This window comes from Hyperolius riggenbachi, chromosome 10 (assembly GCF_040937935.1).
Source record: "Hyperolius riggenbachi isolate aHypRig1 chromosome 10, aHypRig1.pri, whole genome shotgun sequence".
In the NCBI taxonomy this organism is placed as follows: Eukaryota; Metazoa; Chordata; class Amphibia; order Anura; family Hyperoliidae; genus Hyperolius; species Hyperolius riggenbachi.
This window is the reverse complement of record NC_090655.1, coordinates 223973364-223999312: the sequence shown is the minus strand read 5'-3', so window position 1 is coordinate 223999312 and position 25949 is coordinate 223973364. Positions and strand designations below refer to the sequence as shown.

The 25949-nt window shown below is 44.6% G+C and overlaps 2 protein-coding genes across 2 annotated transcripts; one reads left to right on the top strand and one right to left on the bottom strand.

Moving 5' to 3' along the window:
• Positions 1-1352: 1352 nt before the first annotated feature.
• On the bottom strand, positions 1353-12479 carry LOC137534621 (zinc finger protein ZFP2-like). Its single transcript, XM_068256212.1, has 2 exons — positions 12361-12479; positions 1353-7419 (listed from the first exon to the last, which is right to left on the bottom strand). The coding sequence occupies exon 2, from the start codon at positions 7163-7165 to the stop codon at positions 5516-5518; it is 1650 nt and encodes a 549-aa protein (XP_068112313.1). The 5' UTR covers positions 7166-7419; positions 12361-12479; the 3' UTR covers positions 1353-5515.
• On the top strand, positions 12479-25949 carry LOC137534623 (oocyte zinc finger protein XlCOF8.4-like). The gene is made up of 7 exons (XM_068256214.1): positions 12479-12551; positions 12891-13004; positions 13684-13815; positions 13905-14025; positions 14144-14241; positions 14396-14525; positions 22003-25949. The coding sequence occupies exons 2-7, from the start codon at positions 12909-12911 to the stop codon at positions 22701-22703; spliced, it is 1278 nt and encodes a 425-aa protein (XP_068112315.1). The 5' UTR covers positions 12479-12551; positions 12891-12908; the 3' UTR covers positions 22704-25949.

Sequence of the window (25949 nt, the reverse complement as noted above, 5' to 3'; positions counted from 1 at the left end):
CAAAACAAAAGCCGGACTGGTTCACCCGGCACTCAGCTGATACTTTAAAGGGTGGGCCTTATTCGAAGATCTCCGCGCCCTGCATGGTAAGGGTATTCACCTCGTTCATATACACCTCTGATGGCTTCACAACTCAAGCAAAGAGACGTGCAGCAAGTACAGGCAGTGCAGAGCACAAATTACGAACACATGTCTTTGGGACACACGCACGTGAGCAAGCGCCGGATTGGCGTGAAACGGCTGTAGTGCCGTCCTGTTCATCCCCTGGTCACCTTTCCCCTGTACACCTCTACATTGTCTTCAATCCAGGTTTGATGTACCTTTCTTTTATGTCAACACTGTATGATTTTTGGCTGAAGGACTTAAATAAAAGCGCTTAAAGAGACAGGTGCACAGTTGTTCCTCCATGTGCTATATGAAAGCCGCTATTGTGCCTGTTCGAGGCTCTCAAAGCATTATTATGAACCTGGAGCCCAGCACCACCGACAGATTTTCAGTGGCTGACAGTGCCGGAACGGAGGGGTGGAAGAAGACGGGGGAAGCCTCATTAGGATCCAGAGGCTTCCCCCTCCAGAGGTAAGTACCCCTCAGGGGCTGATTTTTTTCCTTACAGATCATCTTAAATGCATGCCAAGCACTGCTTTCTCCAGCCCCCCTCCATCCCTATGGCCCGCGAAGTCCCACGGTGTCATCTGGGTCTTCTCCATGGTCCAGCTGCCGGCTATGATAGGTGTGCAACTTCGGCTAACGTAAGGGTCCTGCGCATGTGTGGTACTTGAAAGACCAAACCTCGCATGCACAGGACCCTTACAGGCGCAATGACATGCTGGATGCCTGGACGGGCCGAGCATATGCAACTTCAGCCAAACTCGACAGGTTTATGGAGCCGCCAGGGGGACCATGGAGGGGACACTGAAGAACCTCGCAGGCTATATGGGGCTGGAGGAGGCCACAGGTAAGTCCAGATTTCCTTTTGTACCTCTGCTCAGGATCCCTTTAAAGTGATTTTATTGCTCACGTAAAGCTTATTTTTAGTATATATAGGGAAATGTTTGGTGTTAGGAGTAGGTGGGGAGAGGTTAGTGTTAGTTATAGATAAAGGAGGGCTAGTGTGAGAATACAGAGGGGGGTAGTAGAATATCAGTATAATTACCAATTTTCTACTATCTGCATTTTCCTTACCCCCATTTTAGATCCATGTCTATTTTACACATACCTTCTCCTTGTCAGACATCTGTACACACACACTACACACTGCTGTAAAAATATCTGCTGTGCCAGTTTATAGACACTCAGCAATCTTAACCGGTAAAGAGAAACTGTAGTGAAAACAACATAATGAATAACATTACTTATTTTTTTGACAATATTTATTTATAAATTATTTAGTTAGTGTTTGCCCATTGTAAAATATTTCCTCACCCTTATTTACATTTTGAAATTTAAGACAGGCGGCGACATCTTTAGTGCTGGCAGGTACAGTGGGATGCGAAAGTTTGGGCAACCTTGTTAATCGTCATGATTTTCCTGTATAAGTCGTTGGTTGTTACGATAAAAAATGTCAGTTAAATATATCATATAGGAGACACACACAGTGATATTTGATAAGTGATGGTCTCTCCGGTGGGAACACGAGAGCCAATAAGTGCACTAAGTGCTATTGAACGAGTGCATTGATTGGCTCCAATGACCATGGTCCCGCCCTCAAATCCATCAGCGCCTATCAGCAGCCTCCTGCACTGCCTCTCACTCGATTGGACATTGACACATGATGGCTCAGCAATTGGGCACGCTGCACCCGCCGTGTGTCTATACGCTATCCAGTGAAGGTATTACCCGGATCCGCTGTACGTTATGGTTAGGCTGGATGAGGCAGCGTGTGTGAGGGACACGGAGCTGGTATCAATCATCAGGAGATGCAGCCAGGTCAGCACTACCTGGGCTGTGGTTCACATATCGCGGTGGCGTTACCTAGCAACCTCGTTACACCAGCTCCAACGTGTGCAGGGATTTCTGGTAAGAGCAAGTATATTCCAACAACCACCTGTGTCAGAGTGAGCCTCCATGCCCACAGCTCTGCCTTAGCAACCGTGTCATGCCAGCTTCAACGGTCTGCAGCAATCTGGTACACGCACACAGGCCGCTCTCCCATACATCATTCCTCTGAAGAGAGCAGGCAGTGTCGCTGTGGTACAAATGCCCCAACCTCCATGCAGATCGAGGTCGTTTTTTTGAGGAAAAGGTCTACACGACGCCCCTGACCATAGACACACCAGGTTTAGTATATATATTTTTTTCCTGGATTTTGTCCTCTAATCCTAGGTGTGTCTTATAGTCCAGAGCATCTTATAGCCCGAAAAATACGGTATTTTAATAAAAAGACCCACACTTACATTTAAAAGTAACTCCTTCCCTCCAACACTCTCCCATAGGGCCCAAATACATTTTTTTACATTAAACAAAAAAATGACAATGGAAAAAAAAATACATAAATAGTTATCTTAGGGACTGAACTTTTTTTTAATATGTATGTCAAGAGAGTATATTACTGTTATTTTTTAACTACAGTAGGTAGTAGAAATCTGACAGGTGACTAACCCATCTCCTCACGGGGATTTTTAGCATTTTGTTTATTTTTTACAAAAGTAATCCCTGGAAGAGATCTATACAAAGATGTCGGCAGCCTCTCCTACCTGCAATTGCCAATCACTAAGTGCTTTTGAAATACAGAAGACCCTAGGAATCCCTCATGAGGAAATTGGTTATTATTATTATTATTTATTGTATTTATAAAGCGCCAACATATTACGCAGCGCTGGACATTAATTTAGGTTACAGACAATATTTAGGGGTGACATACAGCAATATGACAATACAGGAATACAAGAAAACCAGATCACACAGCACAGTATGAGTACAAGGTAATGCTTAGTCACTCACTAGATGGGAGCATGGAGATTAGGCAAGTTAGGTTCACTCAAATGCATAGCATGGGTTCACAGTAATGGAGGTGCATGATCAGATAGGACACAAAAGGAGGAGGACCCTGCCCAAAGGCTTACAATCTAGAGGGAGAGGTAGGGACACGAGAGGTAGAGGACCAGAGTTCAGCTGTGGGTTTAGAGCAATTGTGAGGGGTGGTAGGCCAGGGTGAAAAGGTGAGTTTTGAGGGCCTTCTTGAAGGTGTTGAAGGAGGGGGCTGCCCTAATGAGTGGAGGTAGGGAGTTCCATAGTGTTGGAGCGGCTCTTGAGAAGTCTTGGAGGCGTGCATGGGAATGGGTGATGCGGGGGACGATCAGGCGAAGTTCATTGGAGGAGCGGAGTGAGCGGCTTGGTGTGTATCTCTGAGTAAGATCAGAAATGTAGGTTGGACAGGTTTTGTGGACGGATTTGTAGGTCAGACACAATATCTTGAATCTGATTCTGGACTGGATAGGAAGCCAGTGGAGGGATTCACGGAGGGGAGCCGCCCTGGTGGAGCGATGGGAGGAGTGGATAATTCTGGCTGCCGCATTCATGATGGACAGCAGTGGGGCTATTCGGGTCATAGGGAGACCAGACGGAAGGGCATTGCAGTAGTCGAGGCGGGAAATTATGAGGGCATGGATTTGGTGGTGGCAGAGGTCAGGAAAGGGCGAATCTTACAGATGTTACGAAGGTGGAATTTGCAGGACTTTGTGAGGTTTTGGATGTGGGGAGTGAAGGAGAGAGCGGAGTCCAGGGTGACACCCAGATAGCGGGCTTGAGAGGTAGGGCGAATGGGGTTAGTCCAAAACCTGTCGGATTTCTACTAACTACTGTAAGTGACAGCAACATCTGAGAATAATAACTTGTAGCTCATTTTACTCTGGGAAAATGTACTTCTTAGTTGTATGCGTTTACATGTACGGTTTTACAGTTTTCACAATAGTGGTCCTTTAACCACTTCACCTCCAAGGGTTTTTCCCCTTAAAACACAGAGCAATTTTTAACTTTCAGTGCTTTAGCTATTCATTCGCCAATAACTTTATTACTACTTATCACAACAAAACAATCTATATCTTGGGGTTTTTTTTGCCACCAATTAGGCTTTCTTTGAGTGGTACTTTTTGCTAAGAATTTTTTTATTCTAACTGCATTTTAATGGTGGTAATAATAAGAAAAAATAGAATTATTTCTCAGTTTTCGATCATTACAGTTTTGAAATAAAATATTCTACTGTGGATAAAAGCCACACATTTTATTTGCCCATTTGTCCCAGTTATTGCAACGTTTAAAATATTTCCTTAGTACAATGTATGGTGCCAATATTTTATTTGTTGTTTGTTCTCCAGGGTGTAGTTTTGAGGTCAATGGGGTTGATTCATTAAGCTGTCCTGCTTTAGCAGTGCAGTTTAATGACAGGAGCGTGAGTTATGCGCATGCTATGTGCGGTAGTGCAGCGTAGTGTTCGCTGCTAACTACCTCACACCACTTGCTAATGAGCTCGGCCTTAGCCGCGGCGGGTTTAGTGGCTTTCATGGACATGATCCAAGCACTTTGATTGGCCCAATAGTTGAGTGGGTGATGTCCCTGAAAGTGGAGCTGTCAGCCATACTTCCTCAAACACTCCCACCCAGCTCTGCAGTAAAAAGTGCATTGAGAAATATTGGCCAATCAGAGAGCAACAGAGGTGTGGGAGGGGAAAACAGGAGGGAAAGAGGCTTCAGCCAATCAGGCTGCATTTGGTAAGTCTGAGGGGAAAAACGAAAACCCAGCATGCCCTGCAACTTCCTTTGTGTGGCAGGTGTACCAAATAAAAGCCAGGGAAACTGGGGAATGATGTTTTATGGAGAAGGAAAATAAGAGTAGTTTTTAACTTTTGCATTGCCTGGTTAGCATCCTTATTACTTGTTTACCAGATAAAAATAAAGAATTCATTTTTGATTTTATGCCCGATGGTTACACCTTAAAGAGGAACTCCAGTGAAAATAATGTAGTAAAAAAGTGCTTCATTTTTTACCATAATTATGTATAAATGTCAGTGTTTGCTCATTGTAAAATCTTTCCTCTCCCCGATTTACATTCTGACATTTATTACATGGTGACATTTTTACTGTGGGCAGGTTATGTAGCTGCTCCTAGCTGTTTTGGCTGTTAGAGACAGCTGTAAACAGCTATTTCCTGTCTGTGAACCTTCTTACATTGTGGCAGTTTGCCCAGAGTACCGCGGTCCCAGAGCTTCTTGTGGGAGGGGTTTCAGCACAAAATCAGTCATACAGCGCCCCCTGATGGTCTGTTTGTGAAAAGCATTATATTTCTCATATAAAAGGGGGTATCAGCTACTGATTGGGATAAAGTTCAATTCTAGGTTGGAGTTTCTCTTTAAGTTTTCTTGTATAGCTAAAAATTTGGAGCCAAAGAGATGGAATGGACATGTCTATTGTCACACTGCCCCTGTTCTCTTGTGTAGTGGAGCACCATCTAGTTAGATCTAGCTTTGGTGGCTTTGGTGGTGTCTGTGAAGTTTGGCAATGGTGCTGTAACATTCTCCGCACTAAAGGCAAGAACACAGCTTGTCCCCATTATGAACTTTCTGGTGGGTCGCAAGATGGGAACTGCTGCTGAAGCTCTTCCCACAGGCTGAACAGAAATAAGGCTTCTCTCCCGTATGACTGCGCAGATGCTGGGAGTAGTTTGAGTAGCAGCGGAAACGTTTGTTGCACTCACAGCAGGCGTAAGGTTTCTCGCCCGTGTGAATGCGCAAGTGCTTCACGAGGCCGGGTTTGCTCTTGAAAGACTTCTCACACTCAGAGCAGGAAAAAGGCTCCTCCCCCGTGTGGGTCCTCTGATGGGTGACCACTTCTGACTTACTTATGAAGCTCTTCCCACAGTCACCACAGGGATACGGTCGCTCACCAGTGTGAATCCTGTGGTGCTTCACGAGATTGGAACTGTTGTTGAAGCACTTGCCGCACTCTGAGCAGCAAAACGGTGACTCCCCCCTGTGGATTTTCTCATGGGCTGCTAGATGGGCTTGGCTGATGAAAGTTTTGGAACATTCGGTACAGGGTAGCACCTTGTCACTATTGTGGACCTTCTGATGGCTGTTGCGCTTTGCGTTGCTGATAAAATGTTTTCCACACTCTGAACACGTATAAGGTTTTTCACCAGTGTGAGTTCGGAGGTGGACTACAAAATGGGACTTGCTGGTAAAGGTCTTCCCACATTCAGGGCAGCAAAAAAGTTTATTCCCAGTGTGGGTCCGCTGGTGTAAATAGAGATCAGAGTTGCATTTGAAGGATTTACCACAATCAGAGCAGGAAAAGGGTTTTTCTCCCGTATGTACCCTCTGATGGATAATGAGGTTGGAGTTTGACATGAAACGTCTACCACACTCTGGGCAAGAGAATGGCTTGTCCCCCCGGTGGATCCTTTCATGCCTGTTACGGCCGGAGACACTGGTGAAAGTCTTACCACAATCAGAGCAAGAGAAGGGCCGCCTCCCAGAGTGAATCCTCTGGTGAATGATCAGCCATGACTTGTGCCGAAAACACTTCCCACATTCAGGACAGGTGTATTGAGCATTCACCATCGAGACCTGTTGACTGTGTCCACTAGGTTTATCAAAAGCAAGCAGAAATTTCTCTGTACGAGGACTGTTTTCATCTTCAGATGAACACTGCTCCTCCTTAATATGGAGAGGAATAAAATACGTATGATCTGCAAGTGTATCATCAATGTCGGTGGGTGGTAAACCATTATCTTCGTGTGAGATGGGTTCTCCCTCATCACAATGGTCTAAATGTGGTGCATCTATTATAATTTTGTAAATATCAGGATCACATGACTCCAGTTCCTCCTTAACAGGGGTTGATGGGTTCCAAGTATTATCTGGGGTTGTAAAAACCTCAGAAGAAGAGAGATGCTCCTCCTTGATGTAGGCCTCTAAATGTTGTGTGTTAACTGTGGTCATGTCACGGTTTGTGTCACATGACAGCGGTTCCTTTTTAATATGAGTAGCTAAACATAAATTATCCATTAGTGTAGAGTTGCCTAGATCCGGGAAAGGTTCTTCAGCTGAAAAAGGTTTATCTGTGGTATGACTAGATGGAAACTGCCTACGTTGTGTGGACATGAAGTTATCAAAATGCCCTTTTTCACAAAGGCAGGACTCATTTTTGATGTGAGTAGAAATCAGTTGCATATATCCTTATAGGATAGTGATATTCAGAGTCTAGTGGATGTTGTTCCTCAGATGTGTTAAGTACTTTCTTATTTGATAAGCAAGGAGCTGGAGAATCACATAAAACCATTTCTTCAGTAGTGTCCTGCAGACTACGAGTCGTGTCTTGCTCTGCTATAGGTGACAATCCATGCGGTGGAATTTTTGTAAGAACATTGTCTTAATCCTTTACATATTGTGGGACCTTCTGTATGTTTCTATAGACTCCAATAAATCTGTTGGGAAGGAGGAAAAAAATCACATTATTATACTGCTTTGTAGATTCTAATGGGTTTTACAGAAATTATTTTTAAAGGGCCACTATTGCGAAAAAAGTAGGCAATTAAAATCTGACAGAACCGACAGTTTTTGGGCCAGTCCATCTCCTCATGGGGGATGCTCAGGGCTTTCTTTGTTTTCAACTGCATTTCCTAAACAGCAGTTTAACTGTCAAAATAGTAAGATACCAGCCAGCCTCCCTACTCACTTGCACACTATTTTTTTCAGTTAGACATAGCAACCGCTGTTCAGGAAATGCTGTTGAAAACAAAGAAAACCCTGAGAATCCCCCATGAGGAGATGGACTGGCCCGGTTCTGTCAGATTTTAACTGCCTACTTTTTTCACAATTGTGGTCCTTTAAAGAGGAACTTTAAACCAGAATTGGACTTCACCCCAGTCAGTAGCCGATACCCCCTTTCCCACAAGAAATCTTTACCTTTTCTCAAATTGTGCATTAGGGATGTCTTGTGTATCTGGTATTGTGGTGAATTCCCTCCCACAGTGTGATGGCCCTGGTTTTCTGTCTATCTATGTAATGTTGATATACATTTAAATTTTATGATAAGTAGGCCCGGATTTTTTTTTATAGTTTAAAATGCAGAGTGTGGATTGTAAACTGCAAATATGACAGAATGATGGAATGTCATAAAAAAAAGCTATATAACTGAAAATAAAAAAAATATGAGACTTTTCTTTGCTGCTAATGTTCTATTAATTATCCTGCTACACATACAATTCATTATATCATAAGTTTATTTTCGTGTCACAGTGTCACTTTAAATACTATTCCCCCTCGCAGCTCGGAGGGAGATGTAATTCAGGGTCTGGCCACAAAGTACCGTTAAGCGGACTAGAGGTGCCCACTGGGGGCCCTCCTACCTCCTTCATCCATCTTGTTAGCTTTTCATTGGTGCATTGCATAGTGGTAATCCTTAACAAACTGTCTCCTTACTCTAACTACACCTCTCTGACACTGCAGCTGTCCTTGGTAAGTTTTGGGGCTCCATATCAATAGAGTGCTTGGGGCCCCATGTAACACTCACACTGGGGCCCCAAGCTCCTTAGTTACATCACTGTCCAGAGGTTTGATAAATAATCATGAAAAGCTGAATTGGCAAGATAGTAAAATGTATGCATTTCAGATACATTACTAAGAACCATTGACTTGGTGTACTAAGGTTTTCCAGAGTAAGGCCTTGTGCACACCAAAAACCGCTAGCAGATCCGCAAAACGCTAGCGGATTTTAAAGCGTTTTTTCTTATTATTAAGCGTTTTGCTAGTGTTTTGCGGTAGCGTTTTTTACTTAAAGAGAATCTGTATTGTTAAAATCGCTCAAAAGTAAACATACCAGTGCGTTAGGGGACATCTCCTATTACCCTCTGACACAATTTCGCCGCTCCTCCCCGCATTAAAAGTGGTTAAAAACAGTTTTAAAAAGTTTGTTTATAAACAAACAAAATGGCCACCAAAACAGGAAGTAGGTTGATATACAGTATGTCCACACATAGAAAAATACATCCATACACAAGCAGGCTGTATACAGCATTCTTTTTGAATCTCAAAAGATCATTTGTGTGTTTTTTCCCCTGTTCTCATGCACTGAAGTTTCAGGCTGCTCTTTTCTTCCTGCAAACAGCTTTGCCCTTGTTTGTAATTCCTCAGTATGTGAAAGCCCAGCCAGCTCAGAGGACGATTTATCCAGCTTGTAAAAGATAAGAGAGAAGAGAGAAGCTGCTCTAATCCTAAATAACACACAGGCAGTGTGCAGAGAGGGGCCGGGAAGGGGGAGTTCATAGCAGAACCACAACACTGAAGAACTTGGCAGCCTTCCAGACACAGGCCGACAAGTCTGACAGGGGAAAGATACATTGATTTATTACAGAGACAGTGATAGTATAAAGTGCTGCAGTAAGCCAGAACAGATTAGAATAGCTTTTGGAACTTGTAGGATGATAAAAAACAGGATGCAATTTTTGTTACGGAGTCTCTTTAAAGTGAAGCATTTTTGGTAGCGTTTTTGTGTAGCAGATTACAGATATTTTTTTTTTTGCCATCATTGATGTTCTGCCAACTTCACTGCTGATCTCCTGTGGACTACTCCGTACCAGATTGATTACTGATGCAACTTTGCTGAACCCCTTCAGCCACATCATTGGTGACATTTATCTCATCTTGGTCTAACTGCTGCCCCCTGTGTATGCTTCCACTCTCCACACCCCATCCTACCTTATCCCATCAGTACAAAATGTTCCCTCCTATTCACTCCCTTACCCCTCCACCATTTCCAAGCTATCTCCCTCCCCAGCTCGCTCTCCCCCATCACCACATGCTCTACCTCCACCTCCTTCTACACCTTGTCCCCCTTCTGTTTCCCCGCACCCTCTCCCCTTTTGTCCTTAGACTCTCTTTTGGCCCTCAAGCCCCATGCACCTCCCTTCCCTCCCCCCCCCCCCCCAAACTCTACCCACACACCCCCTTGGCATAACCTTATTCCTATCCATCCTACCCCTAGGCATTCGCTCCGTGTTTCCTGTGGCCTCTGGAATGCCAGGCCCACCCGCAATAAGCTGCTCTCTGGAACTCGCTCCCTCCAGCCACCGGACTCGCCCCCACCTTTAATACCTTCACACAAGCTCTCAAGACTCACCCTTTCATGCTCGCATACCCCCCTACACCAGCACCATAATATGTTCTGTTAGACACCCTCGCAACAGATACACCTATTGTCTCCACCCCCACCCTTTAGATTGTAAGCCTCTGGCAGGGCCATCTCCCTTAGTGTTTCCAGCTTGATTATGCAATCTTACTGACAATCACCCCTCTTGTGGACTAGAACAATCTCTATTTTGACCTATGACACTGTATTATCAAATCATTTGCATGATCTTGTTTTGTTGTGAGTTTCCTGTATGTCCTACCTTGTATGTTAACCCTTTTATCTATTGTGCAGCGCTGCGTAATATGTTGGCGCTATATAAATACAATAAAAAATAATAATAATATTGTTACAGTTAAGCTGTTACTGAACAGCTACTGTAACAAAAACGCCTGGAAAACCGCTCTGATCTGGCGTTTTATCAAGCGTTTTGTATTTTTCCTATACTTTACTTAACATTGGAGGCAGAAACGCCTCAGAAATCCAAAAAATGCTGCAGCCCGGGAGTATGCGTTTCTGCAAAACATTTACCGCTCTGGTGTGCACCAGCCCATTGAAATACATTACCCAAGCGTTTCCACATCCGCAAGCGGTTCTAAAAACGCTACCTAAACCGCTCGGTGTGCACTAGGCCTGAGTGATCATTAGAGAACATAAGTGATCCTGTGATCCTTGCCTAGTATTCTTAGAATTCAGTGTTAGGTGGCAAGCGTTTGCAACCCTTTCTTTGGTTACATGAGGCCATAGTGAGGGTGTCTAGATCTTTTTTAAAGTGGACCTGAACTCTTGCACAGCACACAAGGAAAGAAATCCACCCTGTGTGTATTTAGAGAGTTTAGCCTGTCTAAGGCCCGGTTCACATTAGCGGTGGCTATCCGGAATAGCCGTGCCGGAGCCGCACCGCATGCTGGCCGGACGAAACGGACGCACGGCATAGCAATGTAAGTCTATGCCAGGGTTCACATGTGTCCGTTTCGTCCGGACCGGAGCCGGACCGGATCCGGACTCCGGTGTCCGTTCCAACATGCGCTATTTTTTGGTCCGGCTCCTCCGGCAGCCGTATCCGGGGCGGAGCCGGACTGCACCATCCGGCCAATGGAAACCAATGAGAACCGGAGAGCGCACAACACACTGGCAAAAAATCCGGATGTTCTACCCCACTTCCTATGAGGATTGTTGCGGCGATATTGTATCGGGGACACATGGGCAACCATTTTGGAGTGGAGCAGCACGAGCTGGAGATGTTGGCAGCATGTTGGAGGTGGAGGTGAGTGCTAAACAGCGGAGGGCCTGATTCCACAGGTCCCCCTTCTGCTGACCTCCCAGACCCCAACATTTTTTTTTGTTTTTATACAGGTTGTTATCTCTTTAAGAATCCGGATCCGGACCGCAACCGTGTTCATACCGCACGGAAACCGTATGCAACCGGACCGGATCCGGACAGGAACCGTACGGTTCAGGTCCGATCCGGACATCCGGTGCGGTTTTTGCAAAACCGCAAGTGTGAACCGGGCCTAATCCCCCCTCATCTGTGACCAATCACAACTGTAACTTGATCTCTCAGTTGTGTCAGCTCAGGAATCTAATCAGCCTCAGCAGAGCAGCTAATTCAATCATTTTCAATTATAATTCAATAATTTAGTGTTCAATAATTAGAAAAGTTTTCAATAAAAGTTTGTTTTATTTTTCAATAACTTTGGAAGTTAGTACTAGTGAGTCTATTTAAAAAATGAGTGATGCTACTTTATTCATATACAAAAAGACACGGTACCTATAATAATGTAAAACAGCATTATCATATATGTCTTAAAAAATAAACAGAGCCGTACGAATTTTAACTAGTACCAAAGTATTGGAATTGTATTTCCTTAGAAAACCAATATAATAAAACAATTTTGTACATTACATTAAAAATATGTAATATGATATATATATATATATATATACACACACACACACACACATTTTTATTGTTTTTTTTTTCAAATAGCATATTAACTAAAGTACGGCAATATGTATAACAATAGAAAGAAATATATTTTTTAAGAGAATAACAGAATAGAGGGACAAAGACCTCTAATAAATAGGTCCACATTTAACAGTCAGATTATATTATTTCACAATATTTTAGTATATACTAATTCATTTATTATATTGTATAACAGTAATTTGCACTATAACCAGAGAATTTTTTTTTTTTTTAGTATACAAAATGCAAAAATAAATAAAATATCATTACCTGTATCACTACCAGTCACAATTATGTCCCTTCTGTTTCTCTCTGCTTTACCTCTGACCCGGAACTTCCTGTCTCTGCATTCTGACTGGTACTTCCTTGTGTTCCAAAGACAGGAAGTGCTCTGCTTTACCCTATCACAGCTTCCTAGGTGAGAGAGGGAGTGTGGAAGACATCACTGTTATTGGCAGCAGGTAACTATTTTATTTTCAGGCTGACACATGGATAATATTAGGATTTATATATTATTTAAAAGAGTGACATCTATGTTTTGGGAATTGATTAAACACTGTTGTGTATATAATTGTATACAAATTCACTATCCTTGCTGTGATTATTATTATTATTATTGTTGTTATCCTGTCTTTCTTGTTGTATTTTACAAAGCTAGGATTCTATTTTTTTATACATGTAAAGGGACTATGCCTGCATGGTGATGTGCTATTGAATAATAATTTCAGTCAAATAAAAAATAATCTCCTTGTCTGTCTCATTCTCGTTTACTTTCTTCGCCCTCAACATCTGAACAAAAGAAACCATAGAAACATTATATGATTGCCTTAATGACGATGGACGATGACCAGAATTACCTGAATGAAAGACTTTTAAACCTCACCCTGGAGATCATCTACCTTCTAACTGGAGAGGTAAGGAGGATTCTGGGAGGGTCACATGACATCACTCTTATCTCTGTTAATAAAACACAGACCTGTACCGAAAGGTGAGGAGGATTGTAGGGTTGTTGGCAGAGCCGGATTTACCATAAGGCACTCTAAGCACTTGCCTACAGGCACCTGATGATGGGAAGGCGGCTCACTACCCATCCTGAGGGCCTTCCTCCTTCCTTCCTTATGCAAAGTCCTGATGAGAGCATAAATGAGAGGTTACTCACCTGGCTCTCGGGATTCCACAGACAAGATCTCCCTTCAGTCAGGGGCACCTCTAGCTACTTAATACTGAGGGTATTTCTGGCTACCTAATAATAAGGGACACCTCTAGCTACTTAATACCGCGAGTACTTCTGACTACCTAATACTAAGGGGCACCTGTAGCTACCTATGATGGGCAAGCAAACTAAGGGAGAGGTGACAGCTGGGACACCCAGCACCCTTGTGGTGTGGTTTGGTGGAGGTATGTAGGTTCGTGGAGGGCAAAGTCTCGGTGACAGGACATCTGTGCCTATAGGCTTCTGTGAAGTAAATCCGGGCCTGCTTGTTGGATAACATCACTCATTATGTCCTTTATTAATAAGACACAGACCAAGCTGGAGAGCTCAGAAATATTCTGAGAGTGTAACATAATAACGCTCATGTTATTTTAATACAGAATTTTTCTGAAATTAAGTCTGGGGACTATGTGACTTTCATGCTGCCCCCACCGCACTCCCTGAAAACCAGGAGAAACAGTAAGAAAATCTTAGATGCTACCAACAAGGTGATTGAGCTGCTGACAAGAGAGGTAAGCAGTGCTGGGAATTATGAGATGTTATCGAGTAACAAAAAGGGAGGCATCTGGATGGTGACAGTATCATTTTGTGTGTGTGTCAGGTTCCTATAAGGTGTCAGGATGTCACAGTCTATTTCTCCACGGAAGAGTGGCAGTATTTAGAACGACACAAGGATCTCTACAAGGATGTCATGTTGGATCAGTCACCACTGACCTCATCGGGTAAGAGGAAACTTTTTCTTGCGAAGGAGAGAGAATTATGGTGGGCCCATCCTAGGTTCCTCCCCATCTGATTAACACCAAGAAATAAGTATTCAGTCAGTGTGTGTGTTTCCTATAGTTGGATCTGGTAACAGAAACCCACCAGAGAGATGTAAAGGACCACTTTATTCCTGGGATTGTACACAGAAAGATCACACCATCCCCCACCATCATCAGGTAGGTGGAACTGAGGGTCTCACCAAATGCCAAATTGTCTCCATGTTGTATGATCTACAGGAAAACTGTGCAAAGCTTATAAATCTGTCTCTTTTTATGTTTCACTTTAAAAAAGTATAAAAGCCAGTTTTATTTTATCATTTGTTGTAATTAGACAGATCTGATCGAGACTAAAACTGAGGAAGTGACTGAAGAGAACATCTACGTATGTCAGGTTGCTGTGAAAGAAGAGGAGGAGGAAGTGTTTGTAGTAAAAGGGGACATTTCTCCAGCTATCAGCACAGGTAAAAAAAAAGGGTAAAAATACACATCTAGTAATGGGCAGGTAGATGACATGATTAAAGGGGCACTATAGCAAAATTATGGCTACTGGAATAACCTTTGTAAGAGAAACACATATTAGGTAGTGTTTTTGGTTACAAATGCCGGCTGGATAGGATAATTTATAGCACCTCTCATAGATCCTGGCATCATTTAGAGATAATCGTAGTCTTTCTCTGTTCAGCTGCCTGTAACAGCTATTTCTCTCCTCTCCATGTTTGAGATAAAAGTCTGTACTGTAGGCCGGCTCGTCAGCAGCAAGTAGTATGAATATCTTAGGTGAATAAACAGAAAGTTGCTTGATTATTTACGTAAGTTATCTGTACTTGCTGCTGACGAGCCAGCCATACAGAACAGGCGTTTATGTCACACACAGAGTATAGAAATAGCTGTTACATCTGAGCTAAACAGTGAATAATGTCACTCTCTCTAAAAGAGGGCCAGGATCTGTAAGAAGTGCTATAAATTATCTTATCTAGCTGGCATTTGTAACCAGATAAACTACCTAAAATGTGTTTCTCTTACTATTAGAAACTTTCTTCTAGGGTTATCCCAGTAGCCTACATTTTGCTGTAGTGCCCCTTTAATAGCGATAGCCATACCCTAGTCTGGGTGTTGTTGTACTCTTGTTTTGGTCATTGAAAGGTTTACTCATTCTAGAGATTTATAACTTTCCCCCACGATAATCCCCCATGATGAGATGGACTAGTCCAAAATCTGTCATTAAGCACAGAGGTATGTTTGTAAGAAGGGTGCATACATCTGTGTGCTCAGTTCCATCTGTTCCACTCCACCAGTCTCTGTAATAGCCTCTAGAAAAGATTGACTTTCCCCAAAAAGTCAAACTTAGCAACAGGAAGAGGCAGTCTTTCTGGCGCTATGCACTCCAGATCCTGCCCATTGCTTGTCTCTTACACACCTCCTTGCTGCCCACTGTGTGTCTCTCGCTCTTGTGCAAATTAAACAGCACACAGCAGAGTTGATTCAACAATGAGCGCTGCTGATGCAATAGCTGCGCTCATTAAAAAACAATTAGTGGATGCTACTCTCGCTCCTTGCAGCGTAATGTGCCTTATGTGATAGTTACTACATAGTAAATATGTTAACGTAGCAGCCATGCTAATGAAGTATCACAGTCGCAATACTTCACATCAGCGGCCGCTATCTAAAATAGCGTAACTAAGTAAGGCACACTATGCTTCAAGGAGCGTGCATAGCGGCCGCTAATTGTTTTTGAACGGTCAACCCCAATGCTTCCAAGAGGGAGCGGTGACCAGGAATTACTTGAAGGGGTTGGCGCCAATTTGAACACGGCAATGCCGGCTTTCAGACATGCCTCAGCGGGTCGCGACCACTACAAGATGAAAAGAGAAGGCGGACAGAATCATGAGGGACTAAATAATGCAGTCATATGTGTCAGGAACCGGCCCGCGGCACGCCTGCGTATACGGTTCCCGACTGCGGGTTTGACCAGATTAAGCGGGGAACAGCCTTATTTAAGCTACAAACAAGGCTGGAACCCCTCAAACACTTCCCACTGCCACCACTAGCGTTGCTAGACACGTTCACTCAGCTATCGAGTGCTCAATACGCAATCTGCGTTTTCGTATTTGGGTCAGCTTTGCGCTTAGGCCAAATACGGGAACGCCACGCACCCACACACACACACAGTTGCAATCTTACACTGTCGTGAAGCAAAGACCCACTAACAGTCGTTCCGAACGATACTGTTAGCCACTCTGCTGTCGCTACTCGCACTGGCGTTGTTCGTACGTTGGGTCAGCTGCGCGCTTAGGCCAATGTATGACAAACGCCCCCACACACAATGCAATTACAATTTCATACGGTAGTGTTGCTCAAGCGTACAATTAGGCATGAACTTATACACAGTTACACTTCAGTCTCTTCTAGGCTATGAGTGTTAGTTTAGTACAGCAGAAGTCAAGCTTATTAAATAATAATTTAATATTCCAGAAAAACATAGAACAGTGCAGAACTTAATATATACAAAAAGATTACAAAAAACAAAGTAAAAATGTTACAAGATAAAAGTTACAAAGATAACACACACGGATATTTGCGTAAAAATAAACGGGGGAAAAAAGAACGTTACCAGCTTAGGTTAGAACGTTGTTTGACGGGAGGACGCCGTTTCGACCAGGAGTCGCGATCCTCCCTAGCTATTCGCTACCTCCGAGAGAAGACAGTCACTAGGCATCCGCCTCTGCTTTTTATACTCTGAGCTACGCCTGTAGGCTGCAACTTCCTTGGGGAGGGGAGGAACTAGGTTTTAATTAAATCTCAGACATATTCCATTTCCAGGTAAAAGTCCATACATCAAAGATTGTGAAGTGAGCCTTTCAACTCCAGGTGAAAACTTGATTACGGCTTTTTCCTGTCTCAGTTCTCAGACATAAATGGGATTTCCAGAGATCCACATACATGAAAAGGGTACTATAGCACCTCCACTAATGATTTAATTTCCACAGGTAAAAAATGGTATCAACAGGACTTCACCCATTTCTAATAGCCTGTCATGTACATTTCAAACGTTCCTGTGTTAGTCTCCAGACTCTGGTCCTCTGGCTTTGTGTATTGAGACAATAGGCCGTCTCCTGAGTTCAAACAGTCAGGCAGATAATCCCATTAGCACTCTCAGAGGAACTGCATACAGACTCAAAGCACCTGATATGGTCAAGACAATCACCCATTTCCTTGCCCCAAGCAACTCAAGGTAACCTGCTCCCTTCTGGCAGAAAAAAATGAAAGAATATGTTCCTGTTATCCTTAATATCATCAGCACCTCAATATATCTCCACACCTCCGCCGTTAACTTGGTGCAAGGCAGACGATCTTCCCAGATCATCTTGCCTGCACCTACACTGTTGGTTCTGCTTGACGGGACAGCCCATCAGCATTCCCATGATTGCTCCCCTTCCCGATAGCGCTGGCAGGTGATTCTAAAGAATCATCCTGCCAAAGCCTACATTGACGGCCTGGCCGGGTGGGGTAACCCTTTAGCATCCTCAGGAGGGTTCCCCACCTGTCAGTTAGCTCCCAGCTACACGACTGGAAAGCTAGGTCAGGTTGCTGCAATGTGTCGTTGCCCTTGGCAACCTGACGTAACCAACCAGGGGAATGCGGGTCAGTGACGACCGTGAATTCGTGACCATAAAGACAGTGCTGCAGCTGGGGAAGGGTCCCCACAGTCGCTACACACACTCTCTCTATAGTGGCAGGACCTATCTCTCGGTCCCTTTGGGGAACGATTATCTGCCGGTCTGCCTCCTCCACTTCGGACAGCTCAGAGGGAATAACTTCCCAGGACCCTCTCAGCCCGCCCCTCCCAGCTGGTGACCTGCTGGCTAGCCCCCTGAGCTCTTCCAGGCTGCTGTCAAATCGAACAGCCCCAGAGAGCTCAGTGCTGCCTGTCACACATTCCAGGAAGGCTGCAGACGGAGAGGCTCCTGGGCCCTCCGGGCCAGGTTCCGAATTGGATGTGGCTGACCCAGCAACATTTGCCACTTCGGTGGACAGTCCCTCTGCTGTAGACCCGCTAGCGCTGCGGGTTACCACTGCAGCTGAGGGAGTGCTCACATTATACACATCATGAATCACATCACATTTGGTCTTAAAAACATCTGAAGGGGAAAGATCTGGCCTGGTGCCGTCTGCCCCTTCAGTGGGCAATCCATCTGCTGCAGCCCAGCGAGCCCGGCTGGTTACTCCTGCAGCCGACGGAGTGTCCACCTGACACACAGCATTATCAGCCCTACATATATTGTCATTTGGGACACCACATAAAACATCAACATTATCTGTATCTCTACACACATTGCTACTCAGCACTTCACAAGTAGCATCAACAGTTCTTGCATCGATCGCCTCGATAGTCCGTGCGTCATAAATGACATTATCAATTTCTGCATTCTTTGTATCAACATGTCCCACTCCAGGCCTAGGCACTGGAGACTCACTAGGGCGGGCTCCTAGCACACAGTCCATAGCCCCTGGGGCCTCACCAGCACTCCCCATTTGCACAGCATTATCAGACAGTACCTTGCAAGAGTCCTGAACTTCTGCTGGGGATGCAGGCTCCACGGGGTTTGGAGTCGGCTCATACCGGGCCACTAACCGTCCCAGGTCAGTACCCAGCAAAACGTTGGTGGGGATTTTGTCAGTTACCCCAACTTCTTTCAGTCCACTGCCGGCCCCCCAATCCAGGTGGACCAAGGCGGTGGGTATGGCTGGGGTGACACCTCCAATTCCTCTGACAGCAATCATTTTCCCAGGTAGGTACTGCTCTGGGTTCACAAGCTTTGGATGTATGAGAGTCACTTCTGCTCCAGTGTCTCTCAGCCCAGTGGCAACTGTACCCCCAACCGTGACAAGCTGCAGATTCTCTGCATAGCCAGTGGCATTCCTGGTAGCACACAAAGCCGTTGGGACTTCACTGGCGTTTGAGGCCTCACTGGATTTTGGGGCCTCCCTTTTCCTCTCTGGGCAAGTCGTGCTGATATGACCCACCCTGTCACATACAAAGCATTTCCGAGTGTCAGGTTGCTTGAATCCAGGAGACAGCGGTGCTTGCCTCCTATGGGTGCTGGGTGAAACAGGTTTAGCAATCTGTTCTCCTCTCCAGCTGGGCGTAGTAGTCCTCCGGGACTCAGGTGCTCTATGGGCGGTGTAGGCATCGGCCATTTCCGCAGCCTCATCCACTGTCTTTGGTTCTCGATCCAGCACAAACAGCCGGACCTCAACAGGACAGGTGTGTAGGAACTGGTCTTTTATCATCAGCTCCTGCAGGGCATCCAAGGTTTTAACTGACAGTCCTTTTAGCCACTGCTGGAAGGCAGTGCGCAGGTTGCAAGCATGATCCAGGTAGCTGTCATTAGGACCTCGCTGCACTGTCCTGAAACGTTTTCGATACACCTCTGGCGTGAGGTGGTATCGTGCAATGATGGCTTTCTTAATTGCCTCAAAGTCTGTTTCTTCCTCCTGGGGGAGACTCACAAACGCCTCCAGGGCCTTGCCTCTCAGCCCTGGTGTGAGGTATCTTGCCCACTGCTCACGGGGCACCCCATACTGCCGACAAGTCCTTTCAAACCCCTGTAGGAAAGTGTCTATGTCAGAGTCCTTGTCCATAGCGGGGAACTTATCCAGGGGGATTCTGTGGACTCGCTCACCTTCGCGTTCTGCGGGTCCAGCAGACCGGTTCTGCTGCTGAAGTTTAGCCAGCTCCAGCTGGTGTTGCCGTTCAGCTCTTCCCTCCTCTGCCCGGAGTCTGTCCCTCTCGGCCTGGCGTCTTTCACTCTCGGCCTGGCGTCTTTCACTCTCGGCCTGGCGTCGCCGTTCAGCTCTTCCCTCCTCTGCCTGTCGGTGCAGTAGGATCAGCTTTAGGCGCAGTTCAGGATCAGCCGAGTTCAGTAGCTGTAGATCAGCTTCCAGAGATGGCATCTCCCTGCTTGGTGGATCGTCCAGGACATCGTCTCCACTCGCATTCTGTGGTGGGAGCGATTCCTCCTCTGGCGTGTCGTGAGCTGCATCAGCTGACGTTGAAGCACGGGCTCGCTCTGCCTCATCATACTCCTCGAGCGCACGAACTAACTGCTCCTTAGTCTGGCCGCTCACCGTCTCGATGCCTTTGTGCTCACACAGGTTGAGTAGTATCTCTTTGTTTTGCCTTGCATAGCTGGATGCTTTCTGAGCCATCGTGTTGCAAAAAATAAAAAGAAAAAAGGGGGGAAGGGAAAGCAAATACCAAGTGTGTATCTTTGAACAAAAAAAAACGTATATAGATTCTGCACTGAGTAGACTTCTGTAGGCTAGTTGCTTCTAGCAAGCTTCCAGCCTTTAGTACTCAGAATAGCGAGCTAAACTGCGTACTAATGTACTAAACGATGCCACCACTGCCAGCCAATTATGTCAGGAACCGGCCCGCGGCACGCCTGCGTATACGGTTCCCGACTGCGGGTTTGACCAGATTAAGCGGGGAACAGCCTTATTTAAGCTACAAACAAGGCTGGAACCCCTCAAACACTTCCCACTGCCACCACTAGCGTTGCTAGACACGTTCACTCAGCTATCGAGTGCTCAATACGCAATCTGCGTTTTCGTATTTGGGTCAGCTTTGCGCTTAGGCCAAATACGGGAACGCCACGCACCCACACACACACACAGTTGCAATCTTACACTGTCGTGAAGCAAAGACCCACTAACAGTCGTTCCGAACGATACTGTTAGCCACTCTGCTGTCGCTACTCGCACTGGCGTTGTTCGTACGTTGGGTCAGCTGCGCGCTTAGGCCAACGTATGACAAACGCCCCCACACACAATGCAATTACAATTTCATACGGTAGTGTTGCTCAAGCGTACAATTAGGCATGAACTTATACACGGTTACACTTCAGTCTCTTCTAGGCTATGAGTGTTAGTTTAGTACAGCAGAAGTCAAGCTTATTAAATAATAATTTAATATTCCAGAAAAACATAGAACAGTGCAGAACTTAATATATACAAAAAGATTACAAAAAACAAAGTAAAAATGTTACAAGATAAAAGTTACAAAGATAACACACACGGATATTTGCGTAAAAATAAACGGGGGAAAAAAGAACGTTACCAGCTTAGGTTAGAACGTTGTTTGACGGGAGGACGCCGTTTCGACCAGGAGTCGCGATCCTCCCTAGCTATTCGCTACCTCCGAGAGAAGACAGTCACTAGGCATCCGCCTCTGCTTTTTATACTCTGAGCTACGCCTGTAGGCTGCAACTTCCTTGGGGAGGGGAGGAACTAGGTTTTAATTAAATCTCAGACATATTCCATTTCCAGGTAAAAGTCCATACATCAAAGATTGTGAAGTGAGCCTTTCAACTCCAGGTGAAAACTTGATTACGGCTTTTTCCTGTCTCAGTTCTCAGACATAAATGGGATTTCCAGAGATCCACATACATGAAAAGGGTACTATAGCACCTCCACTAATGATTTAATTTCCACAGGTAAAAAATGGTATCAACAGGACTTCACCCATTTCTAATAGCCTGTCATGTACATTTCAAACGTTCCTGTGTTAGTCTCCAGACTCTGGTCCTGTGGCTTTGTGTATTGAGACAATAGGCCGTCTCCTGAGTTCAAACAGTCAGGCAGATAATCCCATTAGCACTCTCAGAGGAACTGCATACAGACTCAAAGCACCTGATATGGTCAAGACAATCACCCATTTCCTTGCCCCAAGCAACTCAAGGTAACCTGCTCCCTTCTGGCAGAAAAAAATGAAAGAATATGTTCCTGTTATCCTTAATATCATCAGCACCTCAATATATCTCCACAATATGTATGTTTGCTTAGGTGGTGTTCTGGTAAGGTGTCCTATAAACGTGATAAAAACACTTGAGGTAATTCTGGAGTAATTCCCATTATGTAAATAAACTATCTTTTCAGGCCATCAAGGTATAAATGAATCTGTGGATGCCTCTGATTTTAATGAACGCTCTGAAAATGAAGATGGTCTGCTGCTCCACCACACCATTCACATGGAGAAAAAAACTTTTACCTGTCTAGAATGCGGAAAGTATTTTTTCAAAAAATCAGAGTTTATTAAGCACAAGAGAGTTCACACTGGAGAGAGACCCTACAGATGTTCCGAGTGTGGCAAGTGTTACACCAACCATTCTGTTCTCGTCAAACACCAAAAGCTCCACTTGGGTGAGAAGCCATTCACATGCTCTGACTGTGGGAAGTGCTTCAGCCAGAAGGCCCATCTTCTCCGTCACCTGATGCTCCACACAGGGGAAAAGCCTCTTACTTGCCCAGACTGTGGGAAGAGTTTCTCACGCAAGTCCAGCCTGATTGACCATCAACGCACACATACAGGAGAGAAGCCGTTCCCCTGTTCTGAGTGCAAGAAAAGTTTCACCCAGAAGTCAAACCTTATCCGTCATCGGAGGATTCACAGAGATGAAAAGATTGTCGTGTGTTCAGAGTGTGGGAAATATTTTACCCACAAGGCCTTTGTGATACATCAGAGTATTCACAGAGGTGAAGAGCTTTTTCCATGTTATCAGTGTGGCCAGTGTTTTACCCAGAAGTCTGAGCTTCTGGCCCACCAGAGATGTCATGCAGATTGTGCTGGCCTTTCTTGATGTTCATGCTACTTGAAGGGAACATATAGCGATTTAATTTAACTCTCGTTTTAGCTCTTCCTTAGGCTTGGTACTAAAAACAGTGTTTTATTTAATTTTGTTAATATTTTTTATAGGGAAATTATTTATTATTACAGATGATAATATGATGTTGCACCTGCTAGTTTCACTGACCAGCTCTAAAAATAAGGTTCTTGTTTTACTGTTGTGTAGTAAACATAAGATGACTTCACAGACAACAATAGGACAATTACCGGTATCAGCCACCAAAGAGAATCTGTATTGTTAAAATCGCACGAAAGTAAACATACCAGTGCGTTAGGGGACATCTCCTATTACCCTCTGTCACAATTTCGCCGCTCCTCGCCGCATTAAAAGTGGTTAAAAACAGTTTTAAAAAGTTTGTTTATAAACAAACAAAATGGCCACCAAAACAGGAAGTAGGTTGATGTACAGTATGTCCACACATAGAAAATACATCCATACACAAGCAGGCTGTATACACCCTTCCTTTTGAATCTCGAGATCATTTGTGTGTTTCTTTCCCCCTGCAGTTCTCATGCACTGAAGTTTCAGGCTGCTCTTTTCAGCTTTGCCCTTGTCTGTAATTCATCAGTATGTGAAAGCCCAGCCAGCTCAGAGGACGATTTATCCAGCTTGTAAAAGATAAGAGAGAAGAGAGAAGCTGCCCTAATCTAAATAATACACAGGCAGTGTGCATAGAGGGGCCTGGAAGGGGGAGTTCATAGCAGAACCACAACACTGAAGATCTTGGCAGCCTTCCAGACACAGGCCGACAAGTCTGACAGGGGAAAGATACATTGATTTATTACAGAGACTGTGATAGCAGAAAGTGCTGCAGTTAGCCAGAACACATTAGAATAGCTTTTGGAACTTGTAGGATGATAAAAAACAGGATGCAATTTTTGTTACGGAGTCTCTTTAATGTAATGTCCACGACCTCTTTACAGCAACAGTAAAACAACATTTTCTCTTTATAAAAACGTACACAAAATAGCAGATATAGGCGCATGCGCTATTAACTTTATCATTTGGGTTTTCTCCTAAATACAATACCTTTTAACTTCCCTGGCGGTCAATTAAAACCGCCAGGGGGCAGCGCAGCACTGTTTTTTGTTTTTTTTAAATCATGTAGCTAGCCTAGCGCTGTGCAGCGGCATCCCCCCACCCTCTTCGATCGGCTCCGGCGATCAAGCCTTTCTGGAAAACCCGTTCTGAACAGGATTTCCATTAGGGCTTCCCCCGTCGCCATGGTGACGGGCGGGATGATGTCACCGGCGTCGTGACTTCAGAGGGAGTCCCGATCCACCCCTCAGCGCTGCCTGGCACTGATTGGCCAGGCAGCGCATGGGGTCGGGGCGGCACGGCGGGTAGTAAATTATGCAAATCGGCCCAGCCGGGCCTGAGAAATCTTCCTGCGCAGCATAGCCCGAGCCCAGCTTGGGCTTACCGCCAGGAAGGTTAAACCACCAACAAGAAAGAAAATACTCAAAATAATTTTTATAGTACTTTTTCACCTACCTTTTAGTACTTTTTCCAATTGCAAAGTGCTGAAAAATGATTTTAAATACAAGATGAAAAATGTATCTCCTAGGAGAGATCTCAGGAGAAAACGTTAATTGCATATGGAGCACAGTGCCTAAAAAAACTGAGAAGTGGATGGCAATCACAGGGCTTGATCCACAAAAGCGTGATAACTGATAGCACGGCCGTGCGTAATATGTTGGCGCTTTATAAATACAATAAATAAATGACTAAAATGTATAAAAGTCTAACAGAGTGCAAGCAATTAAATTAATAACATTCCATGACACAAAAGGGTGAGAGCCCTGCCCTTGCAAGCTTACAATCTAAAGGAATGGGGTGGAAACAAGAGGTGGGGGAAGTATACAGTATATATACAGGCAGTGCGTAAATAGGTTATTTAGTGGGTGCATGGCCTACGCTAGAGAATATGCTTGTCGGAAAAGGTGGGTTTTGAGAGAGCGTTTAAAGATTTCAAAGGTGGGAGAGTGGCAGATGTGCAGTGGAAGGGCATTCCATAGGAGGGGTGCGGCACATGAGAAGTCTTGTACACGTGGATGTGAGGAGGTAATTGTAGAAGAGGATAGAAGAAGCTCGTGTGCAGATCTGAGATTGCGGTTGGGTTGGTATCTGGAGACTAGTGAGGAGATGTACAGGGGAGAGAGATTGTGGAGAGCTCTGTAGGTTAGGGTTAAGAGTTTGAACTGAATCCTCTGGTTAATTGGTAGCCAGTGAAGAGCTTGACAGAGAGGGTCAGCAGAGGAAGAGCGAGAGGAGAGATGAATGAGTCGAGCAGCAGAGTTCAGTACAGAATTGAGCGGTGCTAGTCGGTTACTTGGAAGTCCACCAAGCAATATATTGCAATAGTCCAATCGAGATATAATAAGAGCATGTACTAACATTTTGGTTGTGTCATGAGAGAGAAAAGGTCGGATACGTGCTATGTTTTTGAGTTGGAGATAGCAGGAGCTGGTTAGGGAGTTAATGTGAGGAATAAATGAGAGAGAAGAATCAAATATTACCTCTAAGCACTGTGCTTTGGGAACTGAAGTTATAGACGTGTTGTTAACATTTATTGTAATATCAAGCAAAGAGGTGGACAGGGATGGTGGATAGACTATTAGTTTAGTTTTATTATATTAAGTTCAGAGCATAAACCTTTAGATCTTGGTGCGCGTCAGATCGCGTGGTACCTGCATAGCATGGCTGTGCTATCAGTTATCACGCTTTTGTGAATCAAGCCCATACTGTGTAGCAATAGAGTCCTAGGATTAAAGCCAGGAGGACACTTTTCACGTGGACTTTGTATGTTCTCTCGAAGGGCGAGTGGGCTTCCTTCAGGCAATCCTGATTCTCCCACATCCCACTCACATACTGATAAGTTAACTGACCCCCTCCCTCAAATTTGGCCTTACAGTATGATAGGGACATTAGACTATGACTATGGAGGTTTAGAGCGTGAGCTCCTGTGTGGGAGAGTTACTGGTATTATGATGTGCTCTGTAAAAAACAGCTGTGGAAGAGGTTAGTGTAGAATAATTACATAATAATAATATTAACAACAATAATAATAATCATCACCATTATTATTATGCATTTATATAGTGCTGATACCTTTTTTTCTCAGGTTCTTTGTGAAGTATATTGAATGAGTCACATTACTGACCCTCAGAAGGGCTCACAATTTATTTGGAATTATGT

Bases quoted from the DNA above. Each gene is read 5' to 3' on its own strand.
- LOC137534621 (XM_068256212.1), bottom strand. From the start codon at position 7,165: ATGCAACTGATTTCTACTCACATCAAAAATGAGTCCTGCCTTTGTGAA.
- LOC137534623 (XM_068256214.1), top strand. From the start codon at position 12,909: ATGATTGCCTTAATGACGATGGACGATGACCAGAATTACCTGAATGAA. The intron at 14,026-14,143 runs GTAAGAGGAAAC...TGTTTCCTATAG, and splicing joins GTCACCACTGACCTCATCGG to TTGGATCTGGTAACAGAAAC. The intron at 14,526-22,002 runs GTAAAAAAAAAG...CTATCTTTTCAG, and splicing joins TTCTCCAGCTATCAGCACAG to GCCATCAAGGTATAAATGAA.